The sequence below is a fragment of the Larus michahellis genome, chromosome 3 (assembly GCF_964199755.1).
Source record: "Larus michahellis chromosome 3, bLarMic1.1, whole genome shotgun sequence".
Classification (NCBI taxonomy): domain Eukaryota; kingdom Metazoa; phylum Chordata; class Aves; order Charadriiformes; family Laridae; genus Larus; species Larus michahellis.
Window position 1 is genome coordinate 81,686,148 of NC_133898.1, and position 22,873 is coordinate 81,709,020.

Sequence of the window (22,873 nt, forward strand, 5' to 3'; positions counted from 1 at the left end):
CAGCCCCCACCCAAGCCCTGCCAGCATCGCCACTGTAAACTGGATCACTGAAACAACCAAGGTTAAAACAACTTTTTAGATGGGTCTTGATACCTGAGGAAATGTTTGCCTAAGCGGTAGTTTATCACCAGGCTCCTGACCTTCCAGGCAGCAGTAAATGTCCCGAATAGTCTCCCCTGCCAGTTTGCTTGGGACTACTCTTTGGTGAATGCCAAGTCCCTTGGGACTTGCTGGCTGAGGACCACAGAGGGTGCAGAGTTGTGGGAACCCCAGGCTGAGCGAGGACCCATTAAGTTCAAAATAAAAGGTATTCTAGAAACAGGCAAGGGAATAGCGATGTCTTTATTTATTGATAAACAAGCTGAAAAACCAAGTTGGTCATAATCTGAGGGGGTGGAGTGCTCTTGGGAAGCAGGCAGAGACAGAGGAACAGAGGCCCCAGCCAGCTTAAGAGGGGAAAATTATGGCTGAGTAAAGCAAGAAAAAAGCATATTGATTTTCTCCTTTCCTTCTTGTAAGAGAAAAAAAAAAAAAGAAAGAAAAAAACCCCAAACTCGTTTATATGCCTCAATTAGGGCCCTCTAAAAGGCTGGGCATGGCCAGCCTCACAGGCATAGGGCCAGCGTGGTGGGACCAGGCAAGGTTTTCTCCATGGACTGTGCACAGGCTTATTGCAGTGCAGCAAACGTGCACAGCCACGAAACCCACAACGGTGGGTTTTTTCACTACCCCTATGAAGAAATTGTAGTTGATTCTCTCCCAAAGTAAATGCCCCTCTATACCTAAAGTATGTATAAACTAAATACCTATGTAATTGGGTTCATTCTTTTCTTCCCGAAAACTGACGCCAACGTTTCTCTTCTTTTTCATAGAAAACACATAGAAAAAACTATTCCCAGGTATGCCAATAACCCACTGTAACTGCTTCTGCCTGCCTGCAAAATGCACCTGGCTGCCTTCGTGAAACGGATTTAGCGTGAACAAGCGCCAGGCTGCTCTGCTGAAAGCATTCCCCAGTCTTCAAGCCTGTAAAGATTCGTTATTGGGAACATGACCACTGCGAAGTGAGTTATTTTAATTCAGGGGTCTCTGTTGCTACGGCAAAGCAGAGAAGTAACCGAGAAAGCAATTCGGAACGATCGCATCCGATGTCATGAGAGGCGTCCCTATGAAAATACGAGATGCTCATAGGGAGGCAAACTCTGAAACAGCGCTGCTTAACAGATGACGAAGGGTGCATGATGAACCACCTCAGCAGAAATCATCTGCGCTTGCACCTGATACCAGAGGCACCCCGCAGCAGCCGGTCCGCTTGTCAGAGAGAGGGAAAGAGGCTTCCACAGATGACTGGACAGTAATCCACCGTGGAGAGCTGTCTCGTTAATAAATCTGTCCTCTGCAATGAGACTCCGCTCACACAGATGTGTCAGTTCCTTTATTCAGAGGGAGCAGCCTGAAAAAGATCGCGGTGGCTATGCTTTCCATGAACGGCACAGGCCGGGGTGAAGAGGCAGCAGCGAGCATCGGTAAGGAGGTGGCATGGTGAGCCTCCTCCACACCGCCCAGGCAGGTCTCCCCGCAGGCATCTTCTACCTACACACAGCAAATGAAGACAGGAAAGCAGGAGGCTGCCCTATTTGGCTGTGTCAAGCAAAGCTGTCAATAGCATCTATTTTTTAGGCCCCATTTGGCAGATCGTACTGTTGGATGTTTCACAGCGATAACGTTCCTACAGCCTTTTTTTTTCACCTCAAGCAAAAAGGGTTTATAAATCCAAACAGCTCATGAACTGGAGGAAGAGAGAACTGGTCAGCAAGTGTGACCTTCTGCCAAGTTTTTGCTTTCTGGTTCATGAGTCAATTCTTTTTTCCCTCTTTCCTTTGTTAAGCTCTCCAGCACTGGAACTGAAGGAAAACTGGAATTCGGCTGTGGCCCTGGCCTTGCCAAGCTGCTGTCCCATGCAGGGTCAGCAGGACGTGGTGTCCTCTACAGCCCACCTCTGCAGCCTGTCTCCTGGCCATGCACTGCAACACTCTTGCTTTGAGTGAGAAGATGTGAAAGAACCAGAGGAAATCCTCCCACCGACAGAGAAAGGACTGCGCAAACCAACCGCTCCACTGGAGCGATGCAGCTTTGCAGAACGACTGAAAGGAGGACTCCGGGGCAGTCTTGTTCTCCTTCGCAGACATCAGACCACAGCACACGTCTCCTGTGGTACTCCATACACACAAGAAGACATTCAGCAGGTTCACCACTGCTGTTCGCCTACCACAAAACTTCCCCTTGAACACCTAACTGTGAAATAGAGAATGAAAACTCAATTAAAGATGAAAGGGGCAAATTATGCACCATAAAGTCAAACGACACTGACTCCTTTCCATCCTTCATCCAGGAAATAAGAAAGCTGGAAGTAAGCTGAAAACTGAATGAATACTTCATTTAACCTCACCGCCGGGATACTCTACATACTATTCTGAAGTTAAGAGAACACGTTCAATAATTTATAGCTAACCTTTTATCCTACTATATTTTGAAATCTACTCCCTTATACTAATAAATAAACAAAGGAGAAAGGGCACTTTGTGTGGCACCTACCCTATGAGTCAGTGAATATGTACGGGTGAGCAGGCAGAGGCATGGGCAGGAGCCTGCAGAATGACAAAAGGATGACAGAAACAATGTTTAAAAGTTCAGATGCCCCCAGTTATGGAAAGGAAGCAAATGGAAAAAAAACACATCAATGTGGAAAAAATTAACCTGAAGAAACTAACATTTGAAAAGCACCTATGTCAGAACCCAAACCTACGGATATTCTCTTGATGGAGTCCAAATGAAAATGACACCCACCTCAGTCCTGGGAGGGCCCAACAAGTTTTGCATATTTAAAACATTAAACCCAGGATGTTCCTGGGACCAGGATCCCACCTTTGCTATTTCAAGATATAATTCCTCGATTTGCTATTATTTTTTTTTTGCCAAGAAACACGGTTGAAAAAAAAAAAAAAAAAAATTTTGCTAGCATTGCTGTACCACAGCAGCAGTACAACCCTAATTCATTCCCGATCTGTCCCGCACACCCGATCCTCGGTGTGTTCACTGATCTTGCAAAGATGCTCTTCCCCCTCCCCTGCAGTACTACTGCTCCACTGACCGCAAAGCCCCTTGCCCCATCCCTACGTAACACAGCTTGGCTACGTGTGGCATCGGCTGCAGAGAAGAATCCATCTGTTGTGACTTCAAAGAAGAGAAGTTGGAGCTCTGTGATTCCTAAAAGCCACAAATATTCCACCTTGGTCTGCCTGATTTGTCATTAACATTTCTCATGCCTAAATTAAGAAGGACGCGTAGCATCAGGTGCGTGCTGACAGTGTTGCAGCCGAACAGCTTTTATAGCTTAGCCTCGTTTCCCTCCACACCTCCAAACGTTTCTTGGTTGTGCCTGTTGCATACCAACACACAGCAAGCCATCACAAATTAATATTATTAGTGTGCACTAACTATTAAGGGTTTGGTGCAAACTCCAATAAAACTATGGAACCAAGTATTTTACCACATCTATGGGGCACTGACCTGTTTGCCCATTTTCCCTGTTCTCAAAGATCCTTCAGCCTGGTACCCAACTCTGTGATGAAGCCTGTTTAGCACCAGTGAAGTTCCCCACATTCAGACTGACAACGTTCTGAGCTGAGATGAGGGAATCAAAGTTAAAATCCAGCCCATCTGCATCCATGAGTTCACTGCGGATAATGGACTCCATGTCACACTCCAAGCTCCCATTGAAAATATCCAAGTCCAAGTCACTTGGGAATTTCTCGTGTCCCATGACCGGGAGGTTCACGCTAGAGGAGTACAAAGAGGAGCCTGAGAGCGGGTCAGAAAGTGTTTGCATAGACTGATTGACAGGTGACTGCTGATGTTTGGTAGATCCCAAGCTGTTCGAGTCACTCAAGCCTATGTTACTGATGGAATTGGACAAGGCACGGCTGCCACTAAGAGAGGAGTTGTGGGACTGGTGCTGGTGATGAGGCAGGCTCTGATTGACCAGACCGCCCTGGCTGGACTGTGCGGCAAACGACATCATGGGGTCGTTGCGGAGCATTATATTCCTGCGGGAATTCTGGGCAGACACAGCTGTGCTGGCTTGTGACATGAGTGGGTCAGACTGTGTCATCATGACATCGCTGTGACTAAGTGCATCAGAGGCGAGGAGATCCTGCAGCGTCTGGTTGTTGTAATGAGAAATGGAAGAGAAGGTGGCTTGCTTGTTCTCCTGAATGGTCTGCATGGGCGACTGGCGGAGGGAATTCAGGGACGACGGCCCAAACACGGCGTTATTGAAACTACTCGATGGGGAACCCAGCCCTGAACCTTTGGAACCATACGGAAAACTGGAGCTTCTCTGCATTATCCCTCCTGTGGGCGACTGCTGGGAGGGAGGGAGTGTTATATTGTCCAAGAGATCATCCATGAGGTTATCTGTCAGTCCATCGTTCAAATTCATTGTCCCAGCCATATCAGTCAACCTAGGCAACTCCACAGTACACGGTTTGTTTACCGATGGGGACAAGCTCGATGGACTACTGTACAGCATGGGAGAAAGCGGAGCGTCGTCATCTTGAACATCATCTAGTTCGGTGCTTGCCAAAATTGGTGACAAGCGGCCACTGATCGTACTGGCGTTGGAATTTGTACGGGAGCGAAAATCTGTCCATGCATCCAGCTCGTCGCTGCTGCGGGAGGTGGGACTCCCTGGCCACTTGGAGAGCTGAGAAGGGCTGTCCTCGCTCGTCTCCGGGGCGGTCTGCAGGGCTGCCTTTTTCTTAGCTGCCCGCCCTCTGCTCTTCGTGTACTTGTTGCTATTGTCCATCGACACAGCGCGTCTCCGGGGCGCCTTGCCACCTTTTCCACCATCGGGATTGATCATCCACCAAGAGCTTTTCCCGGTGCCTTCATTCTGCACCCTGACGAATCGGCTGTGGAGTGACAAGTTGTGCCGGATCGAATTCTGCAGGAAAGGAACAAAACAAAATGTCAAGACCCTGCACCCTACTTCTTTTGCTACCCAAATCTCAATCATTAAACCAACATCACATGAAAACAGCAACATGAATAAAAGCACTGGGCCCTCCTGGGCATCACCACGGGTTTCTCGGGTGGTGCGTACGGGAGGGCTGCAGTGTGGCTGCAGGGCGCCAGCATGCTGCTGTAAAGCAAGCCTCGTGCTTGCGCTAGCTGTGTATTCCTGGTGCCCACCTCCACACCCCCGAAAGCTGCGTCCTAAGGAAAGGAGTGTGACGCAGCTCCATTCCTGCTAGCAAGAAGCAAGATGGTTCTCCCTTACTTTTGACTCAGGACAAACCTCTATACTATCGGCAATCTTGCCATCAGTTCCTTGAAATAAAAACTGCAAAGGCACTGCAAAAATCTGACTCGGAGGGGTAGTCACACTCATCGCAGCCTCTGCAAATGTCTTTTTAATTCTTCACGGGCATGTGTGTTGTGTGTTTGTTATAATAATCCTTGATAAAACTGCAAGTGCTGTTGCTCCTCTCCCACAGGCACCCTGTGCATGACTGAGCTGTACTTTCTCTCCTGATTAGAGGCACCAGAATTACTCCCATACCACAGTAGCTGGCCCGCCGTCCCCTCACCATAGTATCCTCACAGTCATCAAAATGTGATGTGACACAGTACACGACGATATCCCTGTCCCTGTAAGCTGCTGGATACGGAGTTGTATAAAGCTGCTGTACACAGTCAGGTACCCGTTGCTGTACAGGACGCCACGAAATACAGTGTTTAGAGGGGACCCTGAGCACTGTCTGCTGTTGTGTATTACCCGCTTGCACTAGTCAGCAACATCTGTTGTTCAAAAACCATGTTGGCTCAAATTGATGATAATCACCCCAGAACGAGAAAGAGGCAGAGAAAACCAGCCCATGGCAGCCCTAGTGAAATGACTCCAGATTTAAACCAAATAACGGAGATGAAAATCCCTCTCCGCTCATCCTGCTGATCTTGGGCTTAAAATAAGGCTCAAAGAAAGGACATGCAAGTAGTATTTGTCAGTGAGAACGGTTCCAAGTTTCGTTGTTGGTTTTTTTTTTTCCATGTGCAAGTCAAGATTTTTGGAGCTATTCCATATTCCTTTAGAAAACAGTGTGCTATTCCTCTAGGTTAAAGATGATCAAGTTTAAAAAGTTGCACAAGTTCTTTTTTCTTAAACTTTGGCAATTACCAGCTATATCTATAAAGAGGATAAAATCACATTTGTTCTACCAGTATGCTTTAAAAACACAAAGTCAACAGGATCATAGCATAATCAAACCGTCCAAGATAAGTGTCCTTCATTTACAAAGCACTGAAGAAAATTCCAGATTTAAATGGGCAAAGAATGAACCAATCAACAAATCAATTCACGAGCATCTTGACATTTGCATCGTTAGGATAAATGGACGTTTGACATAAGTGAACTGCTGACACATTGGATGCATAAAGAGATACAGCCCAGCTTTTCTCAAACAATCCTTTTCAGTATAAAAGGCCTTTTTTTCCCCCTGTAAGTGTTGTGGTTTTTGTCAGATCGTGAAATGGAAAACACGCCTGAAGTTCTTCTCGCATGCAGACAGCAGACGCGGTTGTGATTATCACTTAATGAAAAGAGAAATCATATGGACCATGGTTCAAAATAGCAACTGTTATGTTTTAAACAATTCGCACAAAACAGCAGACCAGACTTCGCAGACATACTTCAAGAGAAGTTTGGGTCAGTGCCTCAGCTATAAACTTGTCCATTTCTAGGGGACTATCATGCCTTCAAAATATGGTGGATTGAGTTGCAGCATAATAGTTCTTCAGTGTAAGGAAGGAAAGAGCTTTTTATTATTTAACTGATGACATTTTAACTATATTTTGAGTCTGGCAACAGTCTGTTTCTAGCTTCTAATAACTAGGCACCACTGCTTACTTCCTCAGGTTTCTACCAACTGGCTGGAGAACTGCTGTTTTTTTGAAAAATAACCTTTTTTGATATTCCAGCTTGTACTGCATCAATGCAGGTAGCTCTCACATTCATTCCCTGTGACCTTCATGGGCAACTGTATGTGAGAACATCTGCACGGGGATCTCTCCTCGCAAAGAGCCAGCGGCAGGACGAGGACAACCACAGCTAGACCAGTACACCAAGCCAGGCTACAAGAGCCGTACAAACCATGCTGTTCCCCACCTAAAAATGCTGGGTATGAGAATACACACCACCATGACTCTTGCTAATGAAAAAAAAAATCTTAGAAAACACAGAAAAGAAACACCCAGGGTAGTATAGGCAGCATGCCCCATAGCTTCAGATATAAAACCACTCAGCCAAAGTGCCAGTAGCTAACAGTTTTCAACCTGTGGTATTCCCATAAAATGGCTTATTTCTGCTGGTGGTAGCTGTAGTATGACACTAACTGTACTAAAACCACCAAAAATCCTCAATGATAAAACTGTGAGAGTGAAGCACCTTTCAGGATGAGGGCTGCTCCTGCATGTGTGGATATGTGTGCACATGTGTAATTTTCTTCTTATTATATCTTTTTTCTCAGTGTTGGTATTACACAAATAATAAAAGAATGTAATAATACTTTTGCATTGAAAATTGGCGGTTATAAAAAATCCAAGCAGTTTGTTTTCCTTTACATTACGCAATATGCCACTTATGCTCTGGCTTCTGTTTTTCTTTACTTTTCTGCTGTAGGAAGACTGTTTTCTTAAGCATAATTACGGGCCAATTTATTTTTGTGTACCCCATCTCCACCCTCTGTTCAAACACCGCCTTAAAACCCACTTCTTTCACGTAACCTCCCCCGCTAACCTCTTCAGCAACAGTATCTGAGTTTCTTGGTTTCTCCTCGTGTTGGATGCTCTGCCAAATCAAATTAGGGCTGGATTCCATTATCCCTTCATGTGCAAGTTTTGCTACAGAAGTCACCAGGATTGACAACTCACATCAGTAAAGGCTGTTGCGCTGTGCTACCAGGCTGTAATCTGGGTGGAAATAACACTATTTTCTACCTGGTTTCTGAGCTGTCACAGAATGTTCCCGTCTGCTTAAAATACTGGAAAATATCGTGGGACAATCTTTGCACACGACCATGTGCGTTGTTAGTAAGATATGACCATGCGACAAACCGCAAAGGAGGTGGGGAAGCAAAGAAAATACAGTTTATGATTTGAGCCTGCTGCTGTTCATGATGATGGAAACATAACACATTTTTCCACGCCAAAATGCAATGAGAAACTTTACAAGATCTATAAAGGAACTTCCACCAATCTGTCCTGGAGACCATATGTAGATGGGACAGATGCTAGCCAGGCTGCAGACACCTTGGAAAGAGCTCAGACACCACCGATGGGTACAACATACGGACGGTACAAGAGCAGAGTAGAAAAGAAATATGATGAGCTCCTCCCTTTATTAGTGTTACTATTTATACCGGACTTGAAGAACGCTGTGCACTCTGCTAAAAGGCAGAAGGACTGAGGTTCCTGCAGATAAGATCAAGAGCATCCCGTATGGCATTGAGCCCAGTCACGGTCCCCTGGGGAATTGGTGCTGCAGGGAAGAATGACCAGCCCTGGAGAGGAGGAAGGTCCACCAAGGGCAGAGGAACACACAAAGGGCGGGCAGATGCGGTGCGAGCAGAGGGCGATGCAGTGCCACAGGCAAGTAGCACTGCTGCCCTACCTTGGCTCAGGCTGATGGCACCAGGAGAAGAGGTGCAGCTGGGTGTCACCAGGGCAGCAACACGTGTGGTGACAGCACTTTCCCCAAAACCAGGGCCACGCTGCACCACATTTTGTTCAGTTAACACACCTTGAGGGAACCCAGCCACATTTTGCTTGCAAAAAAAAAAAAAAAAAAAAAGGAGAATATTAAATCAGCTACAACGTCCTAGTTACGTGTCTCTCTTGATATTTTGATAAGACTGCAAATGGGTAACCTCCCAGAGAGGACACTCGAGCATTTCCAAAGTGCCGTACACCTGATTTGATGTGAACAACTGAACAAGTCTCCCAGGGCAGCTGGGACTGCGTATGATTTCGACACTTGGCCCCGGTCAGCCAACAGCAGCAAATGCTTGAGCCTTTAGAACGGAGAAAATTTCCCCTCCCTGTGCCTGTTTCTGCCTCTTCCAACCCGTGTTTACCTTGTGGAGCCCGTCCATTAACTCAGACACCAGCTGCAAGTGCTTCCACTGCAGTACAGAGTCTTTTTTGTCTGGAAGCAACATGTGGTATCAATTTATCATCCTCAACAACGCAACAAGGAATCCACTCACTTTAAAAATAAAAGGAGAGTTGTGTAACTTAACTCTTAAAAGCCCCCGCTATTTAAAAAAAAAAAAAAAAAAAGGCTAAAGATTAGCAAGATGAGGTGCAGCTGGTGGCTGCCGCGTCCAAGTTACACACTGGTCTGTTTTTATTTCAGTGTTTTGTAGTGAGTGGCTAATTCGTTATTTCAGATACAGGCTCCTAAACTGCACACTTACAGCTACAAATCAAAAGCAGTTGTTTATTTTAACAATTGGGGGGATACTAGGACACCATGGGAGAAAAACAAATGTTATCTGCAGACCCATAAACACTGCTAATGCTCACTTGGGAGAATTATACTTTATTTTATACGGTACTAACATATTTAATGTTCTAACTTCACCATGTGAAGTTGTCTGGTAGCCACGCAGTAGGGAAAGGCATCAGGTCTAACACCAGTGAAAAGAACCCATGAAAATAACCAACTTATCAGCCTCCAGCTGACTGGAGGGAGCTCCGCTTCTCCGTGGCTCTGCGTGGCTCACTTGAATTTCAGTTTCCAGCCCATGCCACCTTGCTCAAAATGCTGTAGCATAAATCTCCTTTGGCATGAACACCCCTACAGCTCCACCAAAAATTAAACAAAAAATGAAACAAACTACTTTCTTTGCATTCAGTTGTCGCTGAAAGAGGTGGTTGCGAATAATCCAACACATTTTGCCCGCCCATCCAGACCGTTATCTGTGCCTTCTCATGAAGTAACTCAAAATTTGCTTCAACTACCAGTTTTACATTTTGTTCCCAATGAGATTCAATTGCAAGAAAACAGATATAGTGACTCCAAAATTACAAATAATTAAAGTTGCCAATTACGTGTACGTACGTAGGAATTTCTGCTGAAAGGGATTTCCGAGTCTAGACAAGGAGATCTTTAGGAAGATCCAATCTGTTGGTTCCATACAGTCATTTTCTGCCTTGCTCTGTAAGACTGCAATGCTGCACTTCCCAAGGAACTCAGAAACCACCAACCCAAAGAGGTCTCTATTCCTCCAAAAAGGGATCTACTCCTCTTTCCCACAAGTTCTTGAAAACCAGAAAAATATATGTAATTTAATAAAGTAGTGAGGGTGAAGAAGCAGAAAAAGCAAGAACTAAAACATAAGGAAAGTCCTCCCACAGTATCTATCCAGTTGTACCGATATACAACTTTTTCCATATAAAACCAAATATTATGTATTCCAGATTGTTGTATTTGCCCTAAATTATGGAATTTGCAGGGGGAAAAAAAGCATTAAGCATATTACACACCCAAAGAAAAATCTTTCCTGACACCCAAATGTTTTCAATGCTCGATGTTTGGTATCAGCTGCAAGTTCATAAGGCAGCTCCCGCAAACCCCACCAGATGTTCAGCAGAAGTAGGCGGTGAGAGCGCACCAAGGTCCCACGGGGGACAACATCCCCTTTGCACCCGGCTGGCAAAGGCCACCGTCCTCACAGCCTGGAAAGGATAAGTGGGATGACACAGGCTCAGCCCCACCAGCCAAGCATGCCCTCCTGCAGGAAAAAAAGGGGAAAAAAAAAACCCACAGATTTAGGGGGAAAAAGTCAGCTCGGCATCTGAAGGGTGTCTCTGTGGATTCCCTTCCTCATCCTCTCTTCAAAGGAGCATTTCTGACCTTGGTGGTAGGGGAACGGCTAGAAGAGGCCCCCGCTGTAATTAGCACTCTGCCCGCGTCTCCGCCTGTCGTCCCCCACCCCTGGGAAGAGGGGAAAGCCTTGGGGGTTATTAAAGCCCCTTGGGAGAGAACATTAAGTCTGGCGAAGATTTATCCTCCGAAATGTGCTGGCTCAGATAGGAGTGCAGTGCACGGATCTGCCTCCGTCCCGCACGCAGGGCGCCACGCTGTGCCAAATTACGACAGGGGAAGGTGATTAGCGCAGGGAAAACAAACCCTCCCTAACGACGCACGCCTCGCTCCCCACCGCCCCAGCTGCTCCTTGCTACAAGGGCAGGCAGCAAGCGTCGTGCCCGCCAAGGAGGTTTATGCCCTCCCTTTTAAAAAAAAAAACATCTCAATGCACGGAGCTATGGGAACCGAGTCGCTACTTAATCAAAAGTTTTTCCTATTAAAAATAAATTAAAAAGTTAATTCTAGCTAAAACAACTGCTGCCTCACTCTTTGCAAACAGTGATACGGCAAATCGCTAAGCTGACGTAAATAAAACTTAGCTGAAAATGCACACTGCCTGGAAATTGTCTCAGAGCATCACGCTTCCAGTTAGCAGAAAAATCTCCAGTTATTTTACAGTCAGATGTCCTCTGACCACAGGAGTACTCTAATAAATAACATTTGTTTTGCTGCGAGTAGAGCATGCCAGTTGCCGTTTATTTTTTTTCCGCTGGGTGTTGGGAGATGGGAAGCAGAGAGCGAGGAAAATGCTGATACTTTAACTAATGCAGCTGCGGAGCAAGAAAAGGCTGCGCTCTCCAGCAACTCTTCCCAGCGTCGGGAGCCACATAACCCAGCACCCTTTGCTATAGGAAGCCCCCTAAAAAGTAAAGCGTTAGCCTCTGCCTGCTATGCCAACACTTTTCCACGTTAAAATGGGATTTGGGAACCAGGAGGCAGGCACCGTCATCGAGAGGTAGTAAAGGCACCTTGTCAAGAGCTGCCTTTTTCACTACCTTCCACGTGCTATGTACCATGGCTGCCCAAAATTCAAGAACACTACTCATTTCAACCAAAGGATTTAACTTAATTATGAGCACACAAAAAGAGCCGCGTACAAACAAGCTACAATGGATGCACACGGCTGGGTCTTTGCCGAGCCAGATCAAAACAGTTCTAATTTATGTTAAGGAGTAGTGTCACCAGCAGATAACATCTTTTTTTTTTATTACTCTTTTTTTTCGTAATGGCAAGCCCCAGCACTTAAAGCGTTTCCACTGTAGGAACTTTGGAAATGACACCACGCTGTATTTGTGGAGCCCCTTCAGCACAGCATCACTGTGTTTCTCCTCCTCCATGCCACGGAGCCCCGAGAGAAGTGCAAGCACACACAATTAATCAACCCCAATATTATACGTACAGTAACTTTTGTAGAAATAGCTACCACTGTCAGCACAGCCCCAATCCACCAGCTGCCGAAGCTACTGGGAGAGTCCTCACAAACCTCAGTGGTCACCCAGTTAGACCTCAATGAAAACCACGCAATTTTACTGCGAGGCTGACTTTCACCCTGAAGGCTTTGGGTTTGTTTTGCTAGAAAGAAGAACTAGAAGGAAAAAAAAAATAATAAAAAAATTTCCCTCTGTTTTCTCTTTCTTAGATGCAAAGCTCCCAGCACAACCCTCACGCAGCGTTGTGGAAACCAGAATGCTCAATTCTATTTTCGCTTATTCTCAGCATATGGCCGTTACTATACATCGACTATTTAGAAACACGTATGGGCGTTCTTTCATGCCTTTATAAATAAATGTGAGTGATGCTACTGCTTATAATAATTCACTAAAAATAGTAGCTCCCATGGAAGATCACAAAAGCCTCTCATTGCTGAATCACCTATTATAAACCTTTATTTCTTGAAATTCTTTTGTGATCGTGTTGATTCATTTTAACACTTCCCAAGCCTGTGCAATGCAACTAAACCAGCAACAACTTAACACCCCACAGTGGCAGGGAAAGAGTAAAATCCGTGTGCATGAAGAAAGCCTTCCAGGGCTCCTGCCCGACCGAAGTGCAAGGCTGCCTTGCACGTGGCTCTGTAAAGCGCTAGCTCTGAAATGATAGATTGTTAAATACCCGGGCCGGATTAATTGGAACTGTTGAGCTGCGCACATTAAATTGCAAATCTGGTGACAGTTACGGCTGACATGTGACTGATGAGGGGAACAGATCTGATACGCTGTCGCCTGACCGAGTTTGATCAGGCCTGAGCAAGCCCTTCAAAAGCCAGCCCAGGCACCCGAGACCTTCTCGCGAGAAACCCTTCGAGCCACCTCCGAAACAGCCCCCGGCATTTCTGCGATGTAGGCTAATCTGAAACAGGACCCCTCGCCTGTGCTATTTTAAGCACGTAATTAGTTTATTATTGAACCAGAAGATACTATCTGATTTTTTAAAAAAATAATAAAATTAAAATACGATGTGCTTCAGTGGTCAGCTGACAAAGGAAGACCACAGACCTGAGCACTGTGGGAAGCCAGGGATGAACCTAAGCATAACTCTCAGTGGGTCTGACCCGCTGGCTTTTAGGGGCAAAAAAGCCCTTGGGAGCCCCACGGAAAGGGGAGCCGGTGTGGGAATGCTCAACCGCAACTCCAGATATTCACCGAGTTACTGCAGTGCCAGCACAGATGGGGTGTGAATTAGGAGACAAGGGATGAGCGAACAGAACAACTTGAAAAACAGGTATCTCCTCCTTCACTCGGGACTGGGTAGCTATGGCACTACCAATAAATACCTGCGCACTCTTCAAAACGTAATGGCAGCTGTAAAATATTAATGCCTTCTGAAAGTAGAAAGTGATCAGTTTGCCTTTTGATGTATTCTGATGCACATTCTGCTCTTGTCCTGAGAATAACACCCGGGTCCTCCCTAGCCTCTCGGTTTCTTACGGTTTCCTACATTTTCCTTCTGCATTGGGGAACATACTTTAAACGCTGTGTTTAGGAACATATTTAAAAAAATGTACAGACTTGCTTTCTGTATACACAAACCAAGCTCATGCCATGCCAGATGACATGGCATCTCTTCACTGTTTTAATCCATCTCCTCCTCACTGTTTTAATGCGAACAGTAGTGAGGTGGGTTTACTTCAGGAGTCTTTCCCCAGCCTGTTTGTTAATCTGACTTCCATGGGTGCATCGCACGGGGTCACCCAGCCCCAGAACCAGCCTGCCCACAAACTCACCACCAAGGCACGTGGCTTTAGTTTCCATGATGCGATGCCCCAGCTGCAATCTCCAAGTTGACAGCATTTGATTTGGTTTTGGTTTGTTTGGGTTTTTTTTCCTATGGAGAAAAGCTTTTTTACGGCCTTAAAATTTAACTCTCCTTACCCAGCCTGGGCAGCTCCAAATCAGACCTTGACGTCCAAGCTAGTGGCGCTGGTCCTCCTTGGCACTCGGTGGGGAGAAATGGGCACCTCCAACAACGGAGCCCACCAGCCCATCTTCCCATTTTCCTCTGCAAGTGCCTGACCATCTCTACTGGTGGATCTCACCCTTCCCACAGGGAGGCTTTGGGACTGCGGATGCTTTGGGACATTGCTCCCAGCACCTCCCAGGGCATGGCAGCTTTAGAGAGCTTGCCCTCACCCAAACCAAGCTCTCCCTCTACCCCTATGGATTCATCCCAGCCTGACCCAACCCCACTTACGAACTGTTTTAGTTTTCATAGAACCTCACCTCACTCGGATGACTTGCATGTTACTGGTTTTACTGGATTTTTTAAAATTTGTTTTCTGTTCACTGCAGGGGTAAAATACACCCGAGGAGCTGACAAAAGGGAAGATGACACCTATTACGCTGCCAATGAATCAGCCCTTTGCTAGAGCAAGCAGGACATTCCTGTTTCACATGCAACTGGCAGCAGCACCATCCCAGAAACCTCACAACCCGGGTAAATGCACAGGTATGACGATCATCTCTTTTTTTTTTTTTAAGCTATTTACCTAATCTGAGAAACTAAGATCACCGTCATTGATACAGTCACAGTCACAAGTGCTAAATGTTGAGCCTAAAGCTAGGCTGTGTCAAAATGCTCCAGCACTTCCCGGTGCTTTGTTCGCACCCCACCCTGACACCGGAGCCTGAATAGCAGAAGGATGAGTGGAGGAGCCCTTTCATGTTCCCGGTTTGAACCTGTATATGTGAGTAATCCCTCCTGAAGCCAACACTCGGGCCATGCTGGGGCCCTTGTATCACTCAGTACATAGGCCAGGACATTTTTTAGAGGCAGCTGCGGAGCCACAGGGTGATGGGTTTCAGGACCTTGACTGTGTCCACAGCCAAGGTCGTCACCAGGTACAAGGACAAGTATTACCTACCCTGTAGGTTGCAGTCTGGTTGACCTCCCATTGTGGGAAGGACTGCACAGGTAGAAGACGTTTGCATCTGGAAGTTTACAGCCTTAGAAGCGTTAATTCGATAAATATGCTACAGAACATAAAACAGAAAGTCTCACTTTGGTTTCATTTGCTAGCACAAAGCAACCTTGCCTTACCTGTCCTTCAGCACACGCATTGAGGCAACCTCTCAGCACCCTGAGATGGTGTCACTTCAGACACCATCCCCTGCTCTGGAAAATTGTATGTATTGACTTGCTGGATCAAAATCTATGTGTCTTGTGGTTGCAGTAGCTTTATGTATTCCGAGAAGGCCCCACAATCCCTCCAGACAGGTGCTCTCTCACAGTGCCCGACAGGCGGATGAATTTCTGCTTCTCAGAGAAACTGGTTCCAGACCCCAGGTGGGCTGGGTGGACACATGTCACATCCCGCTTTTAGGGGGAAAACTTTGAGTTCTGTTAGTGGAACTACACTGTGTGAAATAAGCCCTTTTTCAACACCTACATGTTCAAGACACAGGGCAAATTTTAAAGGACAATGCTAAGAATGATGGTGCTGTTGTACATCATGGGTTTTTTACGACACTGATCACAGTATTCATAGCTCAAGAATGCAAGGCCTCCTCAGTACGCCAGGTATCATTTTCATAACAAAAGTACACAAGAAACAAGCACCTTCAAGTTGCAGTGGAACAGTTGAGGACTGGAAGAGTGAGCATTGGCAAATGCTCATGGGGATATTTTTCCTCCTTCTGGGAAAGAGAAGGGACCCACTACCAAGCACCCTGAGCAACATCAACATGCACACATTATGACAGGTCTGCTAATACTTTCGTAATACGAGCTGATATGGAAAATACAAAATGAGCTAACACAAACTAGCTTTGTGCTTTTTTTTCTTCTTCCCCTCGCCCCCGGCCCTGCCCCGTGATTAAAGTTTAGAGGAGATGGGCTATCTAGAAAAACAGAAATTAACCAGGCGACTTTTTGGTTAAGATCCGCAATGTGGGGAATGAAAAAAATTAAGGAGATGGAAGAGACCACGCTTGTCTCTAGTCAGACTATTTTCAGAGCTGCTGGAAACTCGTTCTTGTGCGTAGGACCTGACCACGTGCCCTGTTGCAAAGTGAAATTCCCACCTACAAAGGCTTTTGCACGTACCTAAATGCATACCCTGTGAGCTGCTTTGTGGACTTGAACAGGAATGCCCTCAATGTGTAGGGTTAGATATGCACCCGTTTTTGCCTTGTTGACAAGGACAAACAAGAGGAGACACAGAAATTTCCAATTTTGTTCACAGGCAAGTTTCAAAGCTTGCAAAAGTTAACGAAAAGCTTCTTCTAGTTTTGTATCGGGCTCTTTTTGAGGTGAAAATGCACCATATTAATTATTTTCAGCAGAAATGGGTTCTTGGTGCCATCCAATCACAGCTATAACCCCAGCGGCCCTTCCTAAGCAGAGTGACAGCTGAGTCACTAATGTTAAAACAGGGATGAGAAAAGGAAAATGAAAAAGAAACTAGGCTACTTCCCCCGAGGAGCTAAATACAGCATTTAATGGCATCTTTTTATAAGGTTAACAAATCAAATGCTTCAGCTATGAATTGTCGCCATCATCATAACTACAACAGGATGACCCTGCACAACCTATCTCCGTCTAGGTTTTTTCCTCCTGTGACACATAAATAAGGAGGAAGAGGCTGGGAGGCAGCCCAGCCCTTCACCATACTCTGGGCCGCTGGGAAGACGGGTAGCGGTAGCCACATAAGGATTCGGCAGGACAAACAGCAATTCTGTCAGCGGAGGGGGAAGACAGTGGGAGGCAGCAGACGGGCACTTGTCTTTTCCTGCATCTGCAGCAGCTGCCGTCTTCGTCAGCTGTTGCCCCCGTGGCACTCTGCCTGTACAGGCAGGAGTCGGCAGCACTCGGGTTCCTCTCGTTTAACTCACACTGAAGAGTTGCCTCCCGCCCGACCCACTGCCCTTAAATTAGAGTGTCAAAAGCAACTGAAGTCAGGACGGCGAGACGCCTTAATGCTATATGCATAGAAGAGCATCTTATCTTTTTCCCAACGCTGCAGAAGTGGACTTTGGACTCCATGTCGCTCATAAGTTGTATTTTAATTAGTGAAGTAGCTTGATATGGGAATATGACAGAAAATATCTGTCCAGCAGAACAGTAAGGACTGAAGCTGATTTTCCAGGAAACCAAGTGCAGCTACCTGAGAGGTCTTCTGTATTAGGAGACCCTAAATATACTCAGAAGGCATTATGGCACAACAGGGTGACATTTCTGCTCATTTTCAGCTCCCTCCTGCTGCTCCAGTGCCACGCTTGTAAGCAACGGGGCTTGGGCGAGCTGCTCTGCGGCTCCAGGCCCCAAGAAATGGTTCCCACTGCAAGAGCCAACAACGTAATCACTAACGCCAACGGGAGTACAGGGTGGTTCGAAGCGCTGCCTCCTGATCTGATAAGCAGTGCCAAACATGGGAGTGCACAAGGTACCGACCGGCACACAGGGAACTGGGACACCTGGGCAGATCATTCCTGGAAAGATCACGTGTGCCTGGACTAACCTTCCTCCTTGGGGCTGACGCCAGGGAGTGCATATTGGACACCGGTGGCACTGCATTTACATGTTCTTTTTAGGGAGCCACTTTCTCTGAGTTCCAGAGTTTGGCCCAACTCAGCCCTGCTTGCCAAACAAACAAAATTTCTGTTTAATTAATCCCACACATGTCTTCAGCAGCCTCTCTGTTCAGTTGGCTTAAAGCACCCCATCCATGCCTTATCACAAACTCTGGCCCATGTTATTAAGATTCCTTTAAACATAATCCAAGCATGATGCTGAATAGCAAGTAATCGCCGTTCGTGCAAAAAGTCTGGCTGACCTCTGCAGGACTCTTCATGGGAGAAAAAGTTTGCAGGATTAGGAGGGAAGCCTGGAGACAGGGTCATCTCTTCCCTCTCCCCACCCCCCCTCCCTTGGCTCTAACATCCAGTACATGCTGTGCTCTTTGCTACTTCGACGCAGTCCTTAAGGCTTTAGACCTGAATGAAGAAAAGCGGAATGAGCAAGCGCTGTGATTCAGGGGTATTTAAAAGAGGAAAAAAAGGGCAACTGTTAGGCAGAATCTGCCAGGAGGAGAAGGAATCGGTCTGTGTGCCAAGAGGCAAGAGTCCATAGTCGTTGAATTTCAAAGGCTTTCAGGAAAGACGTCCACAAGATACTTTCACAAGCTACTTTGAACGAGTCACAGTTTGGTACTCTGCCGGTTTTTTCCTCCTCTCGTTTTTTTCCAGCTAGATAACTTTGGTTTTTTCACTTGGTGAAAGGCAAAATAGCTTTAGTAACTTTGCATAACTTCACTCCACCACTTATGGGCACTTACATGTCAATTAGCTCTCGACTGCTGCTATATATTGGGACGGTACACATTATAACACTGTAAAATGCCTTAGTGCTCAACCCTACCCCATCACTCTGGTACGCCGGCCAGTGAACACAGTGCTTTTCTTCTCCTGTGTCCCTTCTCCGTACCCGGCTCCCTCCCCAGAATTAGGACGCTGCTGGAACTGGGTACAATGCTGTTTGCAACCATGCACGTTTAAAATAAAAAAGGAAGTCCTGTAGAAAACCAGGATCGTATCTCAGGCTGCCTGCGATCCAGCACCTTTACGCTGCCCAGAAACACAAAGACAGAGCTTGCATGTTTAGATAACCGCTGGAGCAAAATGAAGACAAAAACTGCAGGCAATCCCTTTTAAATGCAGAGAGGGCAGGGAGCGGCTGCCAAGACACGCTGGCGCTAACTGGGGCCTTATGAACGTTTGACTTGTTCTCTCCCTGGTTTCCGCCCTGAGTCCCGGGTGGGTGGAAGTCATCTGGGGACACAGGCGGGCACGGGAGAGCCCCGCACCTGCAGCTCCCCTCCCGCTGGGGAAGGGGCCAGCTGGCAGAGAGAGAGGAGGGCACAACGCTGGGTGCCTCCAGGCCAACAACCCGGCCAACGCAGGGAGGGTAAGGCCAGGCGTGTCTGCTTGGTCCCAGGCATGGACCGAGAGAGGTCAGCCTGATGCTGGGCGTGATGGAGACGTCTCTGCAAACCCAGGGCTCTGCCTTGCTGAGGAGCAGCGCCAGAGCCCGACTCCTGCGAGTATTAATAGTCGTCACATGGTCGTCAGGAGGAGCATCTACCCTTTCATGAGCGCACGCTGCCAGTAAGAAGTCTTACCAGCAGCAGATCTGGGACACCCCAACAGCCAGCATGATTTTCTAGGAGAGCACAAGAAAAAAAATAAATCCACAACTCTAGTCATGTTGAAAACCGGTCCCTGCAATGTGCTGAACGTCACCTGCCAGGTACTGAATGCCTCAGTTCATGCTGACTCTTACTGGAGAGAAAAGCAACCTGCTACATCACCTACCTACCACTAACAACAGGACTGGGTTCACTACTGAAGAACTTCTGGAGACCCACGTGTCAAGTGACAGTGGGCCCTGCTGCTTTGGTGGGGTTTTTGATGTTTTGGAAGTACCCGGAGAAAAGCTGGGGGGGAGAGTCCCACCATCAGCCAAGTTTGCAGGGGTGCTACTGAGAAAAGGAAATAAACTGGCTGGGAAACGCCATGGTGTCATGCCATTGTCCTGATGCACGGATTTTTCGGACATTGCCACACAGGCTGCAGCGAGGTCTCCACCCCAGAGCCCAAGCACTGCGATACAGGCACTTCACGGGCTACATCACATCAGTCCTCCAGACCGGCAGTGGTTTGGGGAAATGGTCGTCTTCAGCAACAGGAGAAATTCAAAGCATCCTACAAGGCACGATCCTTGTTCCTCCGTGGCTATCCCAACAAGTAAGGGTAAAATGAAAAGGCTGGGACAGACGTCAGCAGCTCTCGGGGGCCTGAGAAGCGCTGGAAAGGAGTGCTTTCCAGCACCGAGAAAAGGCTGGGAGTATCACCTTCCCCTGGGTACACAGCAACTGTTGCCAGTTTTGGCAGGCAGAGAGATGCAGCGCAAGACGTGAGGGTGACATCATTTGATTATCACCTCGCTCCTCTCGGATTCAATTGGATTCCAATAAGAAATTATTTTTAGAATCACTACAGACAAAAGACTCGAAAACTAATTTATTACAGATTTGGGTAGAGGAGGCTGGGGACTGTATTACTAGCAGACAAAGCCTCAACAAGGCCCAAGTATTTGGAAACCGAAACCACAGCAGAAATAATCATGTACATATTAGCAGTGAAGGTAATTAACCTTCTGAAAAAACACATTTGAAGGCGATGTGGATTCTCCACTGCTTTAAGTTTTTACATTTAAGGATAGATATTCTTGCAAAAGGTGGGATGAAGCTGAAACTGAATTTGGGATTTGCTGCTGAAAGAACTGGTGGGAGCTCTGAAGCTTTTATCCAGAAAGCCTGCCCTTAAAACATTAAAGTTTGCCTGCTGCCTGTATTTGGGAAGTTCAATTACGCTTTACTAATGCAGGCATTTGCAGTTGCGAAGAAAATTAAGAATTACTAGACGATATCATGACATATGACATAAATACTCCAGGGAAAGCAGGGAAAAAAAAAGCTCTCCAAAATGTTAAGCCAGAGGTCCATTGCTTCTGCCCCGGACACAAGACGTCTTGTTACTCCGTGCCACTGAGAGCTTGAAAGTAATTGATCTTGCCTCCGATTTCAGGTTGGCTGTGGTGTTTGTTTAGGAGAAGAGGTTCACATGACAGGCTGCAGCTCCTGAAGGAGACCTTTCGCTGAAGTGGTAGCAGCTCTCTGGAAATAAATAACTGCAGGGATTCCCGGGCAGCCACGGGTTTGTCAGCAGCGGTCCGCTGCTTGGCGGTGCACAGCACTTCTTCATTATGTTTATGCAACTACAGGTATTAGTATTTACAGCAAACATCTTCTTTTTACATCCCTTACTTTGAATATTTGATATCCTTTATGAATTTTAATGGACCGTTGTACTGTCTTGTGTTTTTTAGCTTGTCATTTAATAGGCTTGTACAGTGACAGACTAATGAACTACTGAGTGATGTGAGGAACCGCGTGGTATGTCACAACAACGTGTTTTATAAAATAACAGGGCAAAGCTTTATCTACTTTTATAGGAAGGACAGATTCTCTGCTCTGCTCGCCCCAAATGACAGCGAGAAAAAAAACATTTTGAGCAAGAAAGAAGGAGAAAAAAAAAAACAACTAAGACAGAAACAAAACTGCACTGTCAGGTTTTCATTTTGTTACAGCCCTCATAATCAAACGCGGGGACGCTACCCAGCGAGGGGCCCTGGACTATCACATCATTCCCAGTGCAAAACTTCTGACTGACGTAAGCAATTGACTTGTCTGCTAATTTGATTTCTACAACTCACTGCGCCGGGACGTGACCGATAAGAGCTGACTAGCAATTCCCACAGATAGGGATTTTGCAGAGCCTTGCACGCCGTACAGTGCAGCCAACTCCACCCATTTCTTTCTGCACATGCCACCGTCACCCGCAAATCTGAGGCAGACACACAGGACTCTCTATCAGCAGGACCATATGCGTCTGCAGAGATAGCAAAAGCCAGAGACTGCCATCATCTAGCCAAATAAACAACTTCACATACAAGAAATGACACGTGGCAGGAGAGATCCAGGAAAGGACACGGTTTAAGCCTCCTAAATTCAGAGACTGTTGCTTCAAGTAACGCCTCTAGCAGATGGAGGGGGCAACTCAATAGCCACAGATTCCTCCACGACACAGGTTCCTATTATGGAGAAGTCAAAGTCAAGAGGGACAAACCATACCCAAAGCAGAGGAGATGGACTTCTTTCAAGATTTTTACGTGTGTGAAAGGCCTCGGATAAATACTTTGCTAGAAGGGAAAGAAGAGGAGAATGGGCAGTAAAAGGCAGGCCAGCAAGTAACATGAGTAATTTGAAAATATTTGGTGGGGTAGGTGGGCAATAAATTACAAACCATCAGGCCCACAGAGATTTATGAGAGGCTGTCTGCCAGTGAGGCCAAGCAACTCCTTTTTCTGGAGTGGGATAGGCAAGGAAGCGCAAGGGGAAAGACTGAGACTCTTGTTTACTGGAAAAGTGGATTTTTAAAACCCTCAGAGAAGGCAGGACAGACTGAAAAGGAGACTGCTGAAGAAGCTCAGGCTTCCTGAAGCTACACGCCTTGAACTGAAGGCTGTGCTGGTACCCATAGCCATAACTGCCTCCCGCAAAGGATGCGGCACTGCTGCTGGAGGGCCAGGAGGTGCCTGACCTTCCCTGCCCAAGGCCCATCACACCCTCCTCCCCAAGGGACAGCAAGGATTTACGGCTTCCCCTGGAGTGTGCAGGGTGCACAACAGAGCGGTGAGCAGATACAGATGCGCTCCCCAGCACGGCTGCATCCCTTCTCCCTCTCCAAAAGCGCCCACCGGGGCTCAGGGACCACAGCTCTGCGGGGTGGCACTCGGGACCCCCGGGGCCCAATGGCCGCTGCTGCC

General features: G+C 46.8%; 1 protein-coding gene across 2 annotated transcripts in view; it reads right to left on the reverse strand.

Annotated features, from left to right (window-relative positions):
- The window catches only part of FOXO3 (forkhead box O3), a 97,584-nt gene that overhangs the window by 13,152 nt on the left and 61,559 nt on the right, over positions 1 to 22,873 (reverse strand). Inside the window, exon 2 of one of the 2 annotated variants that reach the window (XM_074580991.1) lies at positions 3,571 to 5,005. The exons of the other annotated variant lie outside the window; for it this stretch is intronic. Within the exon in view, the coding sequence (XP_074437092.1) occupies positions 3,605 to 5,005 (1,401 nt within the window). The 3' untranslated portion in view covers positions 3,571 to 3,604. The remainder of the gene's footprint in view (positions 1 to 3,570; positions 5,006 to 22,873) is intronic. 2 annotated transcript variants of the gene reach the window in all.